The 21,379-nt window shown below is 41.7% G+C and overlaps 1 protein-coding gene across 1 annotated transcript in view; it reads left to right on the top strand.

Annotated features, from left to right (window-relative positions):
* LOC145414271 (glutamate receptor 1-like) overlaps positions 1–5,248 on the top strand; it is a 171,469-nt gene extending 166,221 nt beyond the window's left edge. Inside the window, exons 16-17 of the mRNA XM_080283886.1 lie at positions 3,951–4,105; positions 5,168–5,248. Coding sequence (XP_080140012.1) covers positions 3,951–4,105; positions 5,168–5,248 — 236 coding nt within the window. The remainder of the gene's footprint in view (positions 1–3,950; positions 4,106–5,167) is intronic.
* Positions 5,249–21,379: the final 16,131 nt, after the last annotated feature.

Raw genomic sequence — 21,379 nt, 5'->3', positions numbered from 1 at the left:
GTTACTCGTCCTTAATATCATGATTTACTCTATTAGTATACGGTTAACAGTAATCCGACATAGAGATAATGTAATATTACTAATAAGGCGTCTCTCTATTCAGCTATTAGTCCACCCCAATATCGCCACCTGTATTCTGGAACCCAGCCCATCCACCCTAGTAAATCACGTTTTCGTTTATTTAGGTGCCATACAGATATTAACGAGAACCATAGGCACGAATCTTTTGATATATCTATTGTCAGTTTCCTTACCGCTTCCCGTTCGATCAGCAAAGTTAAGCAACGTTGGGTCTGGTTAGTACTTGGATGGGTGACCGCCTGGGAACACCAGATGCTGTTTGCATAACGTTCTCCCTACGTGTCGAGTGGGGTTGGTGGAGGATCAGTGCCCCTCCCTGTAAAACAATTAACTCTAAGCCCTTGGCCACCCCGTTTGGGATACATGGCTTCTGGCAATGAATGAATGAACAGTTTCCTTGATCCCGTAAGGGGTGGCCACAAACAAATAGCCTCCATGTCGCCCTGTCCCCCGCCATTTCATTGTCCTGCTCCCAGCTTACACACCCCTCTCTCATATACCTCTCCACTCCATCCCTTCATCTCATCCTTGGCTCCTACTCCTTCTCCCCCCCCTCCACCTCACTCACATACACTTTCCTCGTCAGTTTCTTGCTCTCCATCCTCTCCATATGGCCAAGCAACTTCAGTGCATTTCTCCTAACGCTTTCTATCACATCCATATCCATACCGCAACATTCCTTCACTTCAGGCACGAATCGCTACTGTTTAATATTATTTATTGTGACGAGAGAAATGTGGTAGGTGGGGGCGCTCACCATCCACTCACTCCATGTAGTGTTGCTCTTGGGTGTCTGCCCTTTCCTCTCGTCCATCCTTCTTTTCTTCCGTCCTCTTCTGTCTTTCTTTCCTTCAGTCTTTCTTTCCTTCAGTCTTATTTCGTCCATCTGCCTACGGGTGACTTTACATTCCCTCCTCTGTCTTTCTCTCCTTCATTCTTTCCTCTTCGTTCTGCCTGTGGGTGACTCTACACTGAGTGACAAGCCAAATGGTTTCCTGTACACCAGGACACCATTTACTACGCTGGGTGGTAACCATATAATCAATTTTGGTGCCTGGTAGCTTAGTGGGTAATTATTGCGCTCCAATCAGATTGAGCCGGTGAAGGTTTATATCCAAGGGATGGTTGGGGTTTATTGCTCACGTAATGCCACTCGGGGATGAGCGAGGCTAGTCACTCTCATCTAAAATATCAGGACCAACTGCCAGGCTCCGGGCTCCAACGCTCCTTATGGGATTGGATGATGGATGGATGGATGGTGGCAAGAGAAAATTCTTCCCTCCCCCTCCTCTGCTTTCGATATCACGGTCGTCATTATTACTTAAACGCAGCAAGAATAGCTCCCAAGCTATGACAACAGGTCTGACATCAAACATTCTAGGAGCGTTTCATATATCACCATGTGATGACAGTAATCATACACTAGTAATGCAGGGTTTGTGTAATGTGCCACCCTGTAAGTAGTAGGTCGTCTTATAGACGATACAGCAAAACATGCTGGTAGACTGCGTAAGGTGCCAAGGTCTGCATAGCGTTTAACGGCCTGACTATCAAAGTCCATAATCAACGTTAAATTATAGCTGATTTGTGACCATGTCACCAGTGTTTCATTTATCCGTCCTATCCTAGCTTCCTGTCACAGTCCACTCTCCCCTACCCCATCACTCGTCTCCTGTAGAGCCCCCCCCCACACCTCTTCCACCATTGCCCCCTCCTCACCCACCTCCCTTCTCCTGTCTCCTTGGCGCCCCACCCTGCCTCCTCCTGTAACGCCACTTCTTATGATACTGCGTCGATTAAAGAGGTCTACCAGTTTCAGGTTCATGGTCAGGGAGGAGGAGGGTCACAGTAATTTTGCGATTATCGATTTATTATAATAGGTGCGGGAATGCAGATAATGTTATAAAAGCTTATATGCTGGCAGTCGGTAAATGTATGGTTCGTGATGTTTGTCGAAACTCACACTGACGAGACCTGTGTGTTTCATGTGAATAAACGAATATGTTTTATGTGTAATTATTTTACTACCATACACACAAAACGTTGTGATTTTCAGTATACTGTCAGGCAGAACATTGTTTATATACCACCAATAACTGCGCACAGCAGCAATGATCACTGCGTTCAGTTCGTCCTAGCGACCAAACGAAACCTAGTGAAGTTCCATTCCTATCAGTGTTACCAGATGCGGAGAGCATTACACCACCTCGCTGGTGGACGGGGTGTTTCTGTTTGATATCCCAGCAACTGTACGTGTAATTATAAAAGTATGTATGTATTTGTATATGGATGTACCTGTATATTATATCCGTGCTACATTCATGTTTGCCTTCATCGCTGGACCCCTTCATTGCAAGGTTATCGTCTTCGTTATATTCATGCGACCACCAGCAGCTTTAATTTAGTTGAGGGCACTTTTCATACCGCAGAAATTTAATGAAGACAAGACTACCCGTCATCTGTGAGCCAGGTAGACTGTAATAATACTGTTAGATGAAAACTTGACTACAGTATTATGTATCCATCCTGAATGACTCCCAGTGCTGGTTGTGTGACATGTGGACTCAAGTTATGACTCTAAACAACTTTTATTAATAACTTTTCCCTCTGCAATCAATACTTTCTGAGATTTGTTTTCTACATAGACACACACACGCAGATACATCTCGTACAAAAATTATGACCCTCGACTTCGTTGGGAGCGGGGCAGTGAAATGGCGGGGGACAGGGCGACGTGGAGGCGATTTGTTTGTGGCCACCTGGAACGGGATTGAGGCGTCTGGCAATAGATAGATAGATAGATAGACTTCGTCTACCTGGCTCAAAAAGTTTGTATCAGTATTCGTCTGACAAGGTTACAAAATCATTGATGTTGTTGTTCTTGTTGTTAGAGTTATTATAGAGAAGATTTGTCAGGCAGGTAAGTTCTCCCTTCAGGTTTAATTTTGTGGTGGCGATTTTTTGTTTAAATGTGTCCAGGATTCTCTTGGTGTTGTTGTTGTTGTTGTTGTTGACGACTTTTTCCCTTATTTGACCAAGTATTCCCATGGTCGTTTTCCAGGAAGGATTGTGACTTTGCAGGAAATATCTTACCGGATACACTCATGTAACCGATAGTCAGTTAGCCCTCTTCCCAGTATCCCAGACTGGCACAGAGTATGGATCATGCCCGCATACAGTTATGCATGTAAAGTTGAGTGCTGTGCTAAACACTGTCAGAGAAATTAATAAATCAGGTCTTATTGGAAACAATAAGAATTAAAGATAAATCAATGTAAGCTTGTTTTGTCAACCAGATTTCTAGCTCCTCTCTCCCCTTACCTTGCTTACTGTGCCCATTTCCTTACCCCTCTAACATTCATTTTTGGAGGATATTTTAAAATTAATTTCACCGCAGCAATACCACTAATTCTACAACATTCATTTCCACAGGCTATACTTTTACTGCCCCAACTCTGTTGCCCATCTAACTTCCAGTCCTTCCCATACTTTCTGTTCCTCACAACTCCAATTTTTCTACCCGCCCTTCGATGTTTTAATGACACAGCGCAGGTCACATGACTGACGAACGTGCTTGTTCTATGCTTCATGGTGATCCTTCTCTCTCTCTCTCTCTCTCTCTCTCTCTCTCCTACTGGCTTCGGCTGGAGGAATTTCTGAGTGGGGACAGCTTCTCACTTTATTTTTTAGTCTTCAGCTCATAATACTACTATAATTACCATAGTTGTAATCTTCATTGTGACAAATTCCCTTGAAAGGTTCAGTAGATCCGTTGCTGTTTGTTTTCCTTTGAACTCTCTCTCTCTCTCTCTCTCTCTTTGTGTGTGTGTGTGTGTGTGTGTGTGTGTGTGTGTGTGTAAAACTGAAAGCCCTTTCTTTATCACAGTATACCCACACCAGCACCTTGACTCTGAGCAAAATAGCAGGCATCTTCTACATCCTGACTGGAGGCCTGGCACTGTCAGTGGTCGTGGCCATCATAGAGTTTTGCTACAAATCGAAAATGGACGCCAGCGGAGCCAAGGTAAGTAATGGCAATGGGTTTTAGCTGCTTGTTAAAAATGAGCGGGCGAGGGTGTATGCATACCCTAAGAAAATGAGAGTCAGTGAGGGGATGTTTCTGATTTTTAAGGTGCCAGGTGGTGTGTTAGACCATTACAATCGGGGTGACGACCTAGCTTAGGTTCAGTCTCCAAGATTTGACTGAAGGCTTTTCAATGAAGGGGAGTATGCTGGTCATGTGCCCGTAAATGCCTTGGACTACGGCAGCCTTGCTTAAAGCCCCAACCCTGCATTAGCCTGCATTTCATGTTACATAATGCAGTCATATATGATGTCAAGAAGTCATGCAAGTTCTGCCTTCGTCAGCTGCATAAGAATGTGTTATAATACAATGAGGACTTTTCCATACCCTTCACCCTGCAAGTTTTAATAATACAGCTATAGCTACTCATATGTCATAGATATGTTTAATATTACAACATTTTTGCTCACAACTGGGACTGTAAGTTAGGGGAAACTGACAGTTTAGCCTAATACGCAGCAAACAACATGAAAGGCATTATTTATTTATTTAATGTGGACAAATTGAGTGTCAGAGAAGGAGACTGAGAAAAAGGATGTAATGTTCAAGAGCTTATATTAATTTTTTTGTCCCTTAAGTGGTGTGGATACGCGAGTTAAAGAATAAGGGACCAGTATGGATTTTTTTTTTTTTTTTTTTAGTTTTCCGTGGTTGTTTTACTGGAAGTAATGAATACGTAGAAGCTTTTTAAGCTTCTCATAATGGCTTCCCACAAAAGAGGAACTTTCTGAAGGTGAATATATATATATATATATATATATATATATATATATATATATATATATATATATATATATATATATATATATATATATATATATATATATATATATATATATATATGAAGCATCGACATTCACAAGATCCATTCTCCTTTCAGACACCCCTTACTTAGGGAGGATGAGGAAGGGTTAATTCTTGGGTCACTCTCCCCCCGAAAATGTTCGGGTCTGCAGTGGATCAGTTATATAGCACTAGTAACCCTCTGTCTCCTTCCGCCAGCTCCCCATCTACTCCTCGTCCTCCGCGCTTCCTGCAGCGTTACAGAGGAGTGAAGTTGGCTGTCCACAGAGTCCCTTATAACCAAGTAGCCACTTATGCAGAAGCCACTATGCACTGTGTGGTAAGAGGAGGACATCTGACCTCACTGCATTCTGATGATGAAGCTGACTTCGTAACATCATTGATGGAGAATGGTGAGTAAAACATTGGAATATAAGAATATAGGAAAGGAGGAAAACTGTAGAAGGCTGGATGGCCCATTCTTGGCAGCTCTGTATAATCCTGTGAACAGACTCTTTGAATAAAACAAGAGGAACAGACCGAAGATGTGGTGGGGTGGGGCGGGAAGATGTATGACTGAGGAAGGGGTGAGTTGGAGGTGGGGCTTCCTGATAACGGAGTCAAGGGTAACATGGAGGTGATTCGTTTATGGCCACACTGTGGAGGATTAAGGCGTCTGGTTAGAAAGATAGGTAGATAGTAAGTCGTCTTGTTCTGAAAATGTTAGAAATACTGTAGTTACTAAAAGCCCCTTTCATAGATGACTTCCATTTGTACTGCTACCGAAGGATTTTATTCAGTTTGGGGAAAAGATCTTAGTGGAGCGGTGAATCCCTTTACTATGAGTCTCGGTGGGGGAGGAGGGCACATAGAGCCTAAGTAAATATTGACCAAGCAACAGTATTGGGTGGTAAAAGACAAATCTAAACCATCTTAATGTTGACTAGTTTTAATGTTTTCAGGAGAGGAGGCATTATGATGGCTTGGTTTCATGTGTACTAAAGGAAATATATACTTTGTGATGGTAGGAATACGATGACTTTACTTACTTATTTATGTATTTATTTATTGTAAATTGGTTGCTACTACCAGAGTGTTCAATTTAACGTAGCAGAACACTATTAGAGAAGGTGATGTGAAAGCAATATCCAACCCTTTCAGTTCGAGTAGTCTTCCCTGAACTGTATAAAACCGTATTCACATAAATAATGATGATGATGGTGATATTCATTCAGGAGAGGAGACTGAAGGATGGCTTGGTATGAAGTTTGATGCTACTGAAGGAAAGGAAGAGAGATGGGAAGATGGGTCACTTCTCACCTTCTTAAAGTGGAACAGTCAGGAGCATCACGAAATGTATTGCTATTGTAGTATTTTCTCGATGATAAATGTGCAGCACCCGTTTGTCTACACACTCCCACTGCAAATCAAATTCTGTCGCACAGATTATGTATAATGTTTGTGTATTATGTTTAGGGTTGGCACTACAATGATTTTTATAAACAGGGAAGAAATATTACCAACGTCAATGATTAGAATGCACCAGTTTGAATGGCAACCTTGCATAGGTTGACCCCATGAGGTGACTGGAAATTTTTCGACCATGTAATGCCACAAAGGGGGATAGACGGGTCATCTACCCTAAAATGTACAGACAAGTATCTTTCCAAAGTTTGACGAATACATAGCGAAAAAATCGAAACATCTGAAACACGCACCAGCGGAGATAGGGTTTTCAGTGTACAGTATTTCGAATGTTGTAATTTTTTTCCAATCGGAAGTGGAAAGATAGTTGTTTCTTTGACTGTACCTTTACACATTCAGTATATGGATGAATTTCGTCCATTAGCTGGTGTTCTCAGTTATTTCACATAAATTCGTCAATTCCCGAACACTATTTCTGAACCACTAGAAGTAGCTGGTGTTCTCAGTATTTCACGTGTAAGGGAAGTGAACTGTGCAATACAGTGCCTCTGTGGAATATATCTATCTATCTATATCTATCAATATCTATCTATCTATCTATTCTGTATATATATATATATATATATATATATATATATATATATATATGTTTATATATATATGTATGTATGTATATATAAGTGTATGGTAGGATACTTATTGACAGAGTTAAAGAAAGAACAGAGGAATTAGTTGGAGAAGAACATGGAGGCTTTAGGAAGGGAAGAGGTTGTGTAGATCAGATATTCATTCTTAGATCTTTAGTGGAAAAGTTTCTAGAGAAGGGAAAGAAGTTGTATGCGGGTTTCATGGATTTGGAGAAAGCATATGACAGGGTTGATAGACAAGGATTGTGGAAAGTATTAAGAATATATGGAGTGGATGGGAAGTTGTTGAATACTGTGAAGAGTATGTATGATGGTGCTAAGGCTGCAGTGCGTGTGGATGGTGAACTGAGTGAATTTTTCTCTTTGAAGGTTGGGTTAAAACATGGATGTGTCCTGTCTCCATGGTTGTTCAATCTGTACATGGATGGGGTAATAAAAGAGGTACAAGGTAGGGTAGTGGATGTTGGAGTGGCCCTGGTGAGAGAGGGTAGTGTTTGGAAACTCCCTGTACTGTTATTTGCAGACGATACTGTGTTGTTGAGTGAAGACGAAGGAGAGCTGCAAGGCTTGGTGGATGAGTTTGGGAGAGTGTGTAAGAAACGGAATCTAAAGGTGAATGTAGGGAAGAGTAAAGTGATGGTCTTTGAGAGAGGTGAAGTCATTGAATGTACAGCGAGGTTGGATGGTGAGGAATTGGAAAATGTGAGTACGTTTAAGTACTTGTGTAGTGTGTTGGGTAAGGATGGAGGTTTGGAGGGTGAAGTGCTTGAGAGGGTGCAATAAGGAAGAAAGGTTGCTGGTTCCTTGAAAGCAGTGATACGAAGCATGGAAGTGAGCATGGAAGTGAAAAAGTTACTACATGACAGTATTGTGATACCAACTCTAACGTATGGAAGTGAAGCTTGGACGTTGCTGGAAGGACACAAGTCAAGAGTGAGAGCAGTGGAAATGAGTTATTTAAGAGGAGCCTGTGGAGTCATATGGAGAGACAGGCTGACAAATGAGGATATAAAGGAGCGTTGTGGTGTGGATGTGGATGTGATAGAAAGCGTTAGGAGGAATACACTGAGGTGGTTCGGCCATGTGGAGAGGATGGAAGGTGAAAGACTGACGAAGAGAGTGTATGTGAGTGAGGTGGAGGGGGGAAAAGGGAGGGAGAGGCCAAGGATGAGATGGAGGGATGGGGTGGAGAGGTATATGAGAGAGGGGAGTGTGAGTTGGGAGCAGGGCAGTGAAATGGCGGGGGACAGGGCGACGTGGAGGCGATTTGTTTGTGGCCACCCCGAACGGGATTAAGGCGTCTGACAATATATATATATATATATATATATATATATATATATATATATATATATATATATATATATATATATACCTATACCAGTATATATTGTTACGGAACAGAGAGAGATAATGAACACTTCAAGTGAGAATACTAAAATCACTACTGTCCCTCAAAGTTCCAGGTTCAAAACAAAAGACTTAAGGTAAAATTACAAGTTAAAGTTTAATGCACAAACTAACAACTAAACATTCAGGACTCATAAGGATAATGTAATGGCAAAACAGGTTACATATATGGTTAACTGCAATAGCCTCTATTAACACGAATTTAGCAAGAGCAAATTTATCTAAGTCAGCCCTGATAAATGAGAAAACCGGATAATGCTTAGTTAAAGCAAGATATAATATTATTACAGATACAAAATATTACTAATACTGGCTGACATTAAAAACTTTACATGAATCACAAAAACCTTACCAGGCCTATGAATTAACGCCTTAGGCTATACAGTACAAGAAAAATGGTAATAACATACTCAAATTATACAGCAGCTAGGTGACTGGAGACTTCCTGAGCACTCACAAAAATAATAATAACTGTACAGGGGAGGACAGAGATGTGAACAGAATGAGGAGTAGATCTAAGTGGCAACTAATGCAGAGACTGAGCTCATTATATAGGGGCAGGCAGAGCTTGATTCAACTTGTAAGAAGGACGCGCAAATGAAGGTACAGAGGACGAAGAGTTAATAATCCTGCTCTGAACTACAGAAAGAACGACTTACTCTACTATAAGGGGGAGAAGGGGGGAGTGAGGTAGAACATGCAAGCCTGGTCACTATGGAAGCCAAGTGGCGAATCGTGATCAAACATGCAGCATACTGTACATTAGAATTATACAAAGGATGATGAAATCATAGGCTATGTAACACCTCCCCACAAAGAAAAAGAAATTTACAAAGAAAATTTATTATTACTCAAAAACAATCTGTCTAAAGTCTAGATAAGCAATCTGCAATAACATTTTCTTTCCCCTTGACATGTATGTCTAATGAATACTCCTGAAGAAGTAGACTCCATCTTGTCAATCTCTGATTTTTATCTTTAAACTTACTAAGGAATTTCAGTGGGTTATGATCGGCTTAAATAACTATGGGGTCAAAACCAGAACACAAATAAAATGAAAAATGCTGTAAACCCAAAATCAAGGCCAAAAGCTCTTTCTCAATAGTTGAGTAGTTCTTTTGAGGTGAAGTGAACTTCTTACTGTAATAAGATACAGGGTGTTCAATACCCTTATCATCCTCTTGCAGCAAAACAGCCCCAGCTCCTGTATCACTTGCGTCAAAAGCCATCTTAAAAGGCTTAGCAAAATTTGGAGTAGCGAGCACTGGCTGACTTAATAGGATAGCTTTAAGTTTACTGAAAGAGGATTCACAGTTATCGGTCCAGACAAATTTAACTCCCTTTTTCAGTAGATCTGTAAGTGGTGATACAAGAATTGAAAAGTTAAGAACAAATCTCCTGTAATAACCTACCATTCCCAAAAATCTTTGTAGCTCTTTCCTACTTGTAGGTCTGGGAAGATCACTCTTAACCTGAACCTTAGCTCCTGGTGGTGCAACGTGTCCATCGCCAATTACGTACCCAAGGTACTGAACTTTAGCCTGACCAAACTCACACTTTGATAAATTAGCTACAAGATTAGCCTGAACCAAACGCTCAAGAAATTTACTGACATGGCATAGGTGATCTATCCAGTTGTCTCTGAAGATTAATACATCATCAATATAAACAACATACCCTGCCAAACCCACTGTTACAACATTCATGAGCTTCTGAAAAGTGGCTGGTGCATTCTTCATACCATATGGCATTACAGAACATGCAAAATTCTTTCCTAGTGTTACAAAACATGAGATCTCCCTAGCACGTTCAGTCATAGGTATTTGCCAGTATCCCTTTAACAAATCAAACTTACTTATGTACCTAGCCTTTCCGATCTTGCCTATGCAATCTTCCACGCGAGGGAGAGGGTAAGTGTCTGTTTTGGTTATCTGATTAACACGTCTGTAGTCGATGCAAAGCCGCTGTGACCCACCTGGCTTAGGGACTAGAGTGACAGGAGAACTCCACTCGCTCTGACAGGGCTCAATCATCTTGTGGTCCAACAGGTAGCCAAGGTCCTTCTCGATGAGAGGAACTTTCACTGGGTTCACACGGTAAGGAGGCAGTTTAAATGGCTTTGCATCTCCAACATCGACATCATGCATCAACACAGTGGTTCTTCCTGGAGTGGCACGGAACACTTGCGGGTACTCCTGCAGTAATGCCGAAAACTCCTGCCTTTCCTCGGGAGCTAGATGAGAAAGCTTAGTCTGGAGATCATTCATGATATCAGGATTCTTCCCCAAACTATCACTCAGGCTCATACTGCATGGGAGCACTGCACTTGCAGACTCGGGTGGAACAGCTACAGTGCAGACTGGGTTATTTTCGTCCCGCCTGTGATATAACTTTAGCATGTTGATGTGACAAAGTTGTTTGTTCTTTCTACGATCTGGTGTGGCGATGACATAGTTGACATCACTGAGTTTCTTCTCCACGAAATAAGGACCACTAAACTTGGCTTGAAGAGGTTGCCCATGCACTGGTAGCAGAATCAAAACCTGATCTCCTGGCTGAAAGTGGCGTAACGTGGACTTCTTATCATACCAAGTCTTCATCTTCTCCTGAGCAGCTCCTAAATTCTCTCTCGCCAGCTGTAGAGCAGTGGAGAGCCGTTCTTTGAACTTCATCATATACTCCAGCAGGTTGACGTCATCTTCCTCCGACAGCCAGCATTCCTTGAGTAGCTTAACCCGCGCCGTCCCGAGGACGTACTTCCACGTCCTCACGTTTTGTCACAGCTAATCCCGAGGACGTACTTCAACGTCCTGCAATTGCAAGGTTCATAATTTCCACAATTTTCAATTTTCGCGAGTCATTTTTGGTACGTATACACGGGACACCTGCCTCAACAAGATGCCAGGCAGAGACAATGACTTATCCAGCATGACCTCCTCCCCCCCCCTGCATGCCCTTTTCTCAGCAATTCACCTGTTATCAGTGACCTGGCCAGTATAGCCATGTCATGCCACGGTACGAAATTCAGGGCCAGAGTGATTCCCCAATCAATGACAATGTGGAGGACAAACTTTACATAGCATTAGAGGAAGAAACAGTTAGAAATGATGATCAGGTAATGTGGCAAAAAAAGGTCAGGTATTAGTGAGTGAAACAATGCTTATAATGCCTATATTACTGCTTGAAAACCAATATACTTTTGTACTACATATAAATTCGTAACAGTAAATAAATAAATACCGTTTATGAGTGGTGTGAAATAGTTATCCTCCCATAGAACTCGTTTTCTTTGGTGCCAGCCTGATAGAAAACCCAGTAAAGTAAGGAGGCTCTCCTACCTGTAATGAGTATTTTAAACCTCAGGTGAGCGATTTCTCTATGAATTTTCGATGTTTCTCACCAAAAGCGAAAGTTTTAGCAAAAAAAAAAAAGGTCGAAAATTGCCCGGGATTGGGGGGTACCAGTGGTCGAAAAGTGGCCGGGACGGGGCGGGTTAAGGGGTCCTCTTACTTCATGGCTAAACAGTAGTTCAAAGGGTGAGAAGCCCAGTGATTCATATGGAGATTCTCTTGCAGCAAATACAACGAATGGAAGACCTTTATCCCAGTCTTTCTGATGCTCCAAACAGTATTTCCTGAGCATCGACTTGAGTGTTTGATGATATCTCTCCAACGCTCCTTGGGTCTGGGGATGGTAAGCTGAAGACGTGATCTGGGTGATGCCCAACTCTTTCAGAGACTGCTTGAAAACATTTGACATGAAATTACTTCCCCGGTCTGACTGTACCTCCTTGGGCAGACCAAACTTGGTGAAGAACCCTAGCATTTCCTTAACCCGTTAACCGCGGGGCGTCACTTTCGTGACGCTTGGGAGGAAGGGATCATACTGCTGGGCGTCTCTTTTGTGATTCTGTGTTATTTTGAATTCACCCGGGCTTCCAAGTGGGGGCTTGTATCATCTATCAGTACTGCCGATGTCCAACACTAGTCAGCACTCCTAATCTCATCTGTACTCCCATCCATTGTTGACAATTTAGCCATTTCTCCCCGTTCTTGACTCCCCTCCCTACCCCCCCTCCATTACCCTATCCTCTCGCCTGCCCGGCCATGCTACGCTAAGTAAATCTTCCTTGGAATTTTTCACTGATTTCATCCATTGAAATAAGCCCTATGTCGTATTCTTATACCAAATAATATATACAAGAAAGAAATAAGGTAAGTGAGAGTACCATACACCTGGAATTGGCTAATTATCACCTGACAACACCTCACGTGCACTCGTTCGCTAATTTTCGCTGTTTTTTTCCCCTTGAAATATGCCGTATAATCTATTTTCATAATAAATATACATGTAAGGAGGGAAGGGAGAAGCCTAAGTGATATTTACATTCACCTGGAACTACCTAATTTATAATGTATTGTCTAGATTTCCTGCCAATCATATCAGTGCTACACAAAGCTGTTTCAAGATTTATAAGTGATATTTACATTCACCTGGAACCAAATTTATAATGTATTGTCTAGATTTCCTGCCAATCATATCAGTGCTAGAATTAGCTGTTTCAAGAGCTACGTTGGTAGTGCTGAATAACCCTCAAGTAGGCCTCAACCCTGCCGGCCCTCCTAGCAGTTCTCTCTCAGATTCCGAAGAGGAGGTATGGCTCATCCTCTTGCTGACTTCAGGGCCTTTTTTCACCCCCATGCAAGGGCCCTGTGACCTTTACCCCCTACTAAACCTCGTGTGGAAAGAGGTAAAGGGCTGACAATTGATAAAAGAGTGACTACGATCTTTCTATTGAGTAAAACAGTGCAAGTGGAATTGTAAATAATGTGTAAATAATGTGTAAACAGCAAGTGAAAGTAATGAATGTAAATATACGTGAACAATGGAAAATAGTTTTATAAGTTACTTCAAGTGACAGTGCATAACACAGTGTAAATAAAATAGAAATGTAAATAACGTAAATAAAATAGAGAACGTAAATAGAAATGTAAATGAGTAGTATTATAAGAATACGAGTATATACCCTAGGAGTAATGAAAGTGAAAGTTTCACTATAGCATGTCTGAATACTATGAGTTATGAGAGTGAAGATGAAAGTGACATTCACTCTCAATGCCAGTATACAGGACGAGAAAGTGAATGCTACGTATTTTACTGAAAGAAATTGAATCCCTACAGTGGCAATAAACTAATACTACTGAAGGAAACTTATGGATAAAGACTGTAGATATATATAAGTGTTATGTAGTTATAGAAATATAAAGTGTGAGGGGTTTTATGAATAATAAATGACAGAGTACCAAGAGCGAACTAGCGGAAGTGCGACGATCAGACGCGCTCGTAATTTTCATTGCTTTCACAGTGGTTTTTTTTTTGGAGTATGGATCCCAAACTACTTGAAAATCGTAGAGTAGTATTTATAGTGTTAATATCTGGCTATGGTAATCATATTACGGGTTGTCGGGAACTGTAAAGTGCAGACTTCGTTACCCAACTTCAGAGGTCTCCACAAGTCCTACGGTAACTGACGAAGGCTCAACAAACATTCCAGGAGAAAGCTGAAGGTAAGTGCCATAAGCATATATAATTTTAATATTCTAGGACTAATAACTGATTTTTGGCAAATATTTTTTGAGAGTCTGTCGGAGCCCGAATAACCCCGCGGCACACGCAAAACATCGGTAAACATGCCCGCGGTGTAGGGGTTAATCACGTTCTTTGCTGAGATATTTGTAAGTGGAATGGCTTCAGGATAACTAGTAGCCATATCAATCAGGGTCAACACATAAGAAAATCCTGAAGAAGTCTTAGGAAGAGAGCCCACAATATCCACCAACACACGGGTGAATGGCGCCTCAAAAGGAGGAATGGGAACTAGAGGTGCAACCTTTTCGGTCTGATTACACTTCCCCACAACTTGACAGGTGTGACAAGACTTACAATACCAGGAAACATCTCTGAAGATACCTGGCCAGTAGAAGTGTTTCAAAATGCGTGCCACAGTCTTCCTCACTCCAAGGTGTCCTGCCAAACTGGAATCATGAGCCACTCTAATGATATCCTGCCTACAAACACGAGGGATGACAACTTGATGTACAACCTCCCATTCCCAGTCGGCTGATGCTGTTGGGGGTCTCCACTTTCTCATAAGTACTCCTGACTTTATATAATAACAAGTAGAAGCACCAGCTGACTCTTCCTCACTGCAAGCAGAGTTCGCTAGACCTTTCAACTCAGGGTCAGCAACCTGCAACTCAACCAACTCTTGACGAGACAAATTATCAACACTACGGGGTACTGCCTCATCTGGTGAGTGGTCCAAATTAGCAAGAAAAGTGTCAGCTAGGATAACATTATCATCATCATTATCCTCTAAGTCACCAGTAACTTTAGACTTAGCCCTAGTGACAGCACATGCAGAGAACACATCATGGATATCACAATCCTGGGTCGCAGTCACTGGTTCACTAGACAACTGAGGAGCTGGACGCACTTGACTTCCACCAATATCATTTCCAAGTAAGAAAGTTACACCTGACATTGGGAGTGTCTCAACCAACCCAACCATAACGGAACCATTAACAAAACCAGACTCTAAATTCACTCTGCACAGAGGGACAGAGAAGTAATTATTCCCTACACCTTGTAAGATTACAGTTTCATCAGAGGAATTAACATTAGAGCCTAGAACACTGGTCAGCATAAGGGATTGGCAAGCACCTGTATCACGATATATTTTAACTGATTTCTTGTCATTACTGTCCAGAGGACTGACAAAACCATGAGACAGGAAATTAGCACATGAACTCTTGAGAGTGTCACCCACGTTACTGCTCAAAAGAGGAGCTTCATCATGAGAATTTAATTTACCCCTCAAAGCAGGTTCAGTTAACTCAGTTAAAGAATTCTGGGAACTCTCAAGGGTGGACACTAGACCAATTGACTGAATATTTAAAGACTCCTTTTTGTTCATATCACGCTGCCTTCTGAAACATTTCTCCGTAGTATGACCACGCTTACTACAATAAGTACATTTACTTTTCTGAAAAACAGAGGTGGAGCTGGTATTTACTTCCTGAGAAACATCATCTTTATTCTCTTTCCTGTTACCTGTACTCTGAGGAGAGGCAACGTACTTACTCTCAGCTTTCCTTTTTTCTTTAGAATATCTCTTGTGAGTGAGAACATATTCATCAGCTAAAACCGCAGCATCAGACAAATTATCTATTCTTTTCTCATCAAGATATAGGCTTACATCTTTATTAATACACCTTTTGAAGTCCTCCAGCAAAATCATCTGCTTAAATTTATCAAAATCAGAATTTACATTCTCAGAATTTAACCACTGCTCTAACAGATCTTCTTTGATTTTTGCATACTCAACATGGGATTGCTTATCTTGCTTATAAGTTGTCCTAAATTTTACTCTATAGGCTTCAGGAACAAGCTCATAGGCCTTAAGAATCAAGCTCTTAACTACATCATAATTATCAGATTGATCCTGAGGCAAAGATGCATAAGTTACTTGAGCTTTACCGATGAGAACAGTCTGAAGGAGTACTGGCCAATACTTTTTGGGTCAATTAAAACCTGTAGCTACCCTCTCAAACAACTGAAAATACTTTGTTAAATCAGATTCATTAAAAGGAGGGACAAGTTTAACATTTTTAGCCACATCAAAATCATCAGAGCTAGATGATCCAGTTCCACCTTGTTTCATGCGATACTCATGGTCTGCCTGAATCCTAGCAAGTTCAGTTTGTGCCTGAGCCTGTGCCTGTGCCTCCTGAATACGAGCCTGAGATTCAGCCTCCTTAGCACGAGCCTGAAACTCAGCCTCCTTAGCACGAGCCTCCTGCAGGGCTAGCTGTAACTTAGTTATTTCAATCTGCATTTGCTCATCTGGAGGAGTTACATTAAACAAGCTTTTATTAATCATGCCAACAATTTGATCTTTAGAATGATGAGAGCCAACAGCAATTCCCAAGTGTTGAGCAACAAGCTTAAGTTCATTCTTTGTTCTGTTTTCTACATCACACACTGTTTGCACATTTGACAAAAAATCTTTGGCTTCATCAAGAGTAGTAATAGTAGACATCATGAATAAATCACAGTCACAAAATATCAAGCAATATCCTTATGATAATATCCTGAATATCCTGATTAGAGGTCGCCAAATTTATGTTACAGAACAGAGAGAGATAATGAACACCAAGTGAGAGTACTAAAATCACTACTGTCCCGCAAAGTTCCAGGTTCAAAACAAAAGACTTAGGTAAAATTACAAGTTAAAGTTTAATGCACAAACTAACAACTAAACATTCAGGACTCATAAGGATAATGTAATGGCAAAACAGGTTACATATATGGTTAACTGCAATAGCCTCTATTAACACGAATTTAGCAAGAGCAAATTTATCTAAGTCAGCCCTGATAAATGAGAAAACCGGATAATGCTCAGTTAAAGCAAGATATAATATTATTACAGATACAAAATATTACTAATACTGGCTGACATTAAAAACTTTACATGAATCACAAAAACCTTACCAGGCCTACGAATTAACGCCTTAGGCTATACAGTACAAGAAAAATGGTAATAACACTTATACTCAAATTATACAGCAGCTAGATGACTGGAGACTTCCTGAGCACTCACAAAAATAATAATAACTGTACAGGGGAGGACAGAGATGTGAACAGAATGAGGAGTAGATCTAAGTGGCAACTAATGCAGAGACTGAGCTCATTATATAGGGGCAGGCAGAGCTTGATTCAACTTATAAGAAGGACGTGTAAATGAAGGCACAGAGGACGAAGAGTTAATAATCCTGCTCTGAACAACAGAAAGAACGACTTGCTCTACTATAAGGGGGAGAAGGGGGTAGTGAGGTAGAACACGCAAGCCTGGTCACTATGGAAGCCACTTGGCGAATCGTGATCAAACATGCAGCATACTGTACATTAGAATTATACAAAGGATGATGAAATCATAGGCTATGTAACAATATATATGGAGCCTCCGTGGTACAGTGGTAAAGTGTGCGTTTTCGTACAGTGAAGAAAGAAGGTTCGCGCTCCACAATGGTAATAAACTTTGAGAGCATTCTTCTGGCCACGTACTGCTTGGCGGACAAAAGGTATGCTGTGATTGAACCAGTGTCGCATACTATAAAGTATGCTTGCACCCAGTCGGCTTGAGTGGGCCAATTACACTTCGTTCACAGACTACACACACATCCAAAGCCAATCCAACACTACAATTACATTTACAAGCACTTCTCACCCTATACAATCTCTGCAAGACAGCCTAAGCCACTTGGTAGAGATACATTGGCTGTATCGTCCCCAGTTCGGTCGGGATAGGCCAGTCATGATGAGATGAGATTATATATATATATATATATATATATATATATATATATATTTGTGTGTGTGTGTTAATTATAGGGGCATTCGTCTTTTTAGTGTAATAAGAAGTGTATGGTAGGATACTTACTGACAAAGATAGGGAAATAACAAAGGAATTAGTTGATGAAGAACAAGGGTGGGCCTCCGCGTCCAAAGGGGGTCAAGTGCCGGCCCGGCCAGTTTTGTGATAGCACCAGATAGCACTAGTTTAATCCTTCCTCTAACGATTGGATGTGGAAATGACCCCCTTCTGATACTGGACATAGGGTTGAAAGTCGTATTTCATTCAACATCACTGCGTCCAAACCTGCACGCAGCTGCCTCGGCTCGAGGCACACTCTGTGTCCAAAGGCTAGCATGTCCGGTGCAGTGAGCGCCACGGAGGTGGTGGTGGTGGCGGGGTAGGTGTCTGTGCAGGTGGAATTTGTGTTCCTGAAGTCCAGCCACATTTACATGCCCTGCAATTGGGCCTTCAGCAACATCGAAAAGAAGATCAGGAAGACGAACTACCTGCCAAGTACTAAGGATTATGTAGATGTAATAGCATCGGGTGTGACAAGGAAGTTCCCCATTGTGGCCATGAAGCAGGAGGACTTCATCGACCTGAAGCAGCTGGCAACACATGTCACCAACTGGCACACTCTTTGCTTCTCCACAGCTTGTCAGCTGGTGGTTGACACTGCTTATCCGGAGGGGTATTACATCAAGAATGACTATGATTATTAAGATACCCCAGACACCTTCACCAAGGCTCGTTTGATGAAGGGCAGAGGCAGGTATTCAAGGAAAGCCATCGACGTGTCACAGGTGGCACTGTCACCCAAGTTAACCCAAGACAGAGTCCTCACAAAGGAGAAGACTGCAGACCTCAGGAGTATGCTGCACCTACTTGAATCCCCTGTCAAGGAGTGGCTCCAGGGCCTCCTTGAGCGCCAGGAGGCACTACTGGGTGAGGGACACTGTGGCACTGGAGAATGGGGCATCACCAGAGGACGACCCAAATAATGACACTCTGGACTATGTGCCAGTGGCAGCACCCAGACGAAGATAGTGTCACACCTCACCTGCCCTGACCACCCCTGTTTACGACCCTGGCCTGGATATTGGACAACGGAGTACGGATAATGGAGGAAGACTATGGCGCAACATGGCACTACTGGCACTGTACTGCATTCTTCACTACTAATGGGTGAGTGTTGGGATTAATTTTCTGTAGAGTGAGAGAAAAAGTGTTAATGAGTGTGGGGGAAGAGGAGGACTGTGTATGGGGCTTTATTATTGCTGCTATTATTATTATTAGTAGTAGTAGTACTAGTAGTAGTAGTATCATCATTATCCGGTATTTTAATGATGCTTGTATGCTGCCCATGCTGTCGACTATTATTAACAATATTAATACTGGTATTATTGTAATATTTCGCAACAAATGCTTGCAAAGTTCAATAAGGGTGCAACATTGTGCAACTGTAACAACAAGCAATAGATACATTATTTTTTCATAATTTTCATTATCTTCCATCAGATTCATACACTTCAGGTGTTAAGCTGTAATTTGATACCAAAATGAGCACTGTAGGTCAATAACTAGCGAAATTACAGTTGCAAACACTTTGTTGAACTCTACAAGCCTCTCCTGTAAAATTTTATTTTTGACGCATGACCCCCTTTGGATGCGGAGGCCCACTGGGAGGTTTTAGGAAGGGATGAGGTTGCATAGATCAGATATTCTATCTTAGGTCTTTAATAGAAAAGTTTCTAGGGAAGGGAAAGAAGTATTCGGCCTTCATGGATCTGGAGAAAGCATATGACAGTGTGGATAGACAAGGATTGTGGAAAGTATTAAGAATATAAGGAGTAAATGGGAAGTTGTTGAATGCCGTGAAGAGTATATATTAGGGCACTATGGCTACAGAGTGTGTTGATAGTGAATTGGGTGATTTTTTCTGTTTGCATGTTGGATTGAAACAGGGATGCACCAAGTGTCCATGGTTGCTCATTCTGTATGTGGATAGGGTTTTGAAAGAGATGCAAGGTAGCGCAGTGGATGTTGGAGCGATTTTAATGAGAGAGGGCAACGTATGGAGACTCCCTGTACTGTTGTGTGCAGATGATACTTTATTGTTAAGTGAAGACGGAGAACTGCAAGGCTTGGTGACTGAGTTTGGAAGAGTAAGAAACGGATTCTAAGGGTGAATGTAGGGAAGAGTAAAGTTGGGCCCGGAGAAAAATGGAGTCACTGGATGTACAGTGATGTTGGATGATGCGGAAATGGAAAATGTAAATGCATTTAAGTACTTGGCTAGCGTGATGAGTAAGGATGGAAATTTGGTAGATGAAGTGTTTGAAACGGTACAACAAGGAAGAAGGGTTGCTGGTTCTTTGAAAGCAGTGATAGGGAACAGGGAAGTGACTATGGAAATAAAAAAGTCGCTGCATGACAGTATTGTGATACCAACTCTAAAGTATGGAAGTGAAGCTTGGACCTTCTTGGAAGGACACAGGTCAAGAGTGAGAGCAGTGGAAATGAATTATCTGGGAGGAGCGTGTGCTGTTACAAGACTGACAAATGAGGAAATGAAGGAGCGTTGTGCTGTGGATGTGGATGTGACAGAAAGTGTTAGGAGAAATACACTGAGGTGGTGTGGCCATGTGTAGAGGCCACGGAGAGCGACAGACTAACGAGGAGAGTGTATGTGAGTGAGGTGGAGGGGGGGAGAGGGAGGGGGAGGCCACGGATGACGTGGAGAGATGGGGTTGAGAGGTATACGAGAGACGGTGTGTGTGAGCTGGGAGCAGGGCAATGAAATGGTGGGGGGCCGGGCGACATGGGGGCGATTTGTTTGTGGCCACCCCTTACGGAATTAAGGCGTCTGACAATGTGTGTGTGTGTGTGTGTGTGTGTGTGTGTGTGTGTGTGTGTGTGTGTGTGTGTGTGTGTGTGTGTGTGTGTGTGTGTGTGTGTGTGTTCTTACCTACCTTACCTAATTGTATCTTTACAAGAATGAGTCAAACTCGTACTGTCCCGTGTCTTAAACCATATTTATCGTACATATCCTTAAATTTGTGAATTATTTTGGCACACAATATTTCATTCGGTAGTGCATTCCATTGATCAATTGCTATGTTTGGGAAACTGAATTTCCTTACGTCTTTATCACCTTTCGTCTTATGCAGTTTTTTGCAGTGTCCTCTTGCTGATGCTTCTCCATATGTTAAGTAATCATTTATGTCTATTTTCTCCTTTCCTGATATGCATTTATATAGCATTATCATGTCACCTCTTTTCCTTCTCTCCTGTAGTGTTGGTAGATTCAATTTATTTAGTCTTTCTTCGTAGCTTAGGTCCCTTTAAGCTTTGTATCCATCTTGTAGCGGCCCTTTGAACTTTTTCAATCTTGTCTATATGCTTTTTGAGATGAGGACTCCAGACTACTGATGCATATTCCAGGGTTGGTCTAATGAATGATGTTATTATCCTTCTTAGCATGTCTTCATTTATGTATGTGAATGCTATTCTCATATTTGCAAGCAGTGT

The sequence above is a fragment of the Coenobita brevimanus genome, chromosome 1, assembly GCF_032717465.1.
Source record: "Coenobita brevimanus isolate Jiangsu-jjx chromosome 1, ASM3271746v2, whole genome shotgun sequence".
Classification (NCBI taxonomy): domain Eukaryota; kingdom Metazoa; phylum Arthropoda; class Malacostraca; order Decapoda; family Coenobitidae; genus Coenobita; species Coenobita brevimanus.
This window is presented reverse-complemented; position numbering and strand designations above follow the sequence as displayed.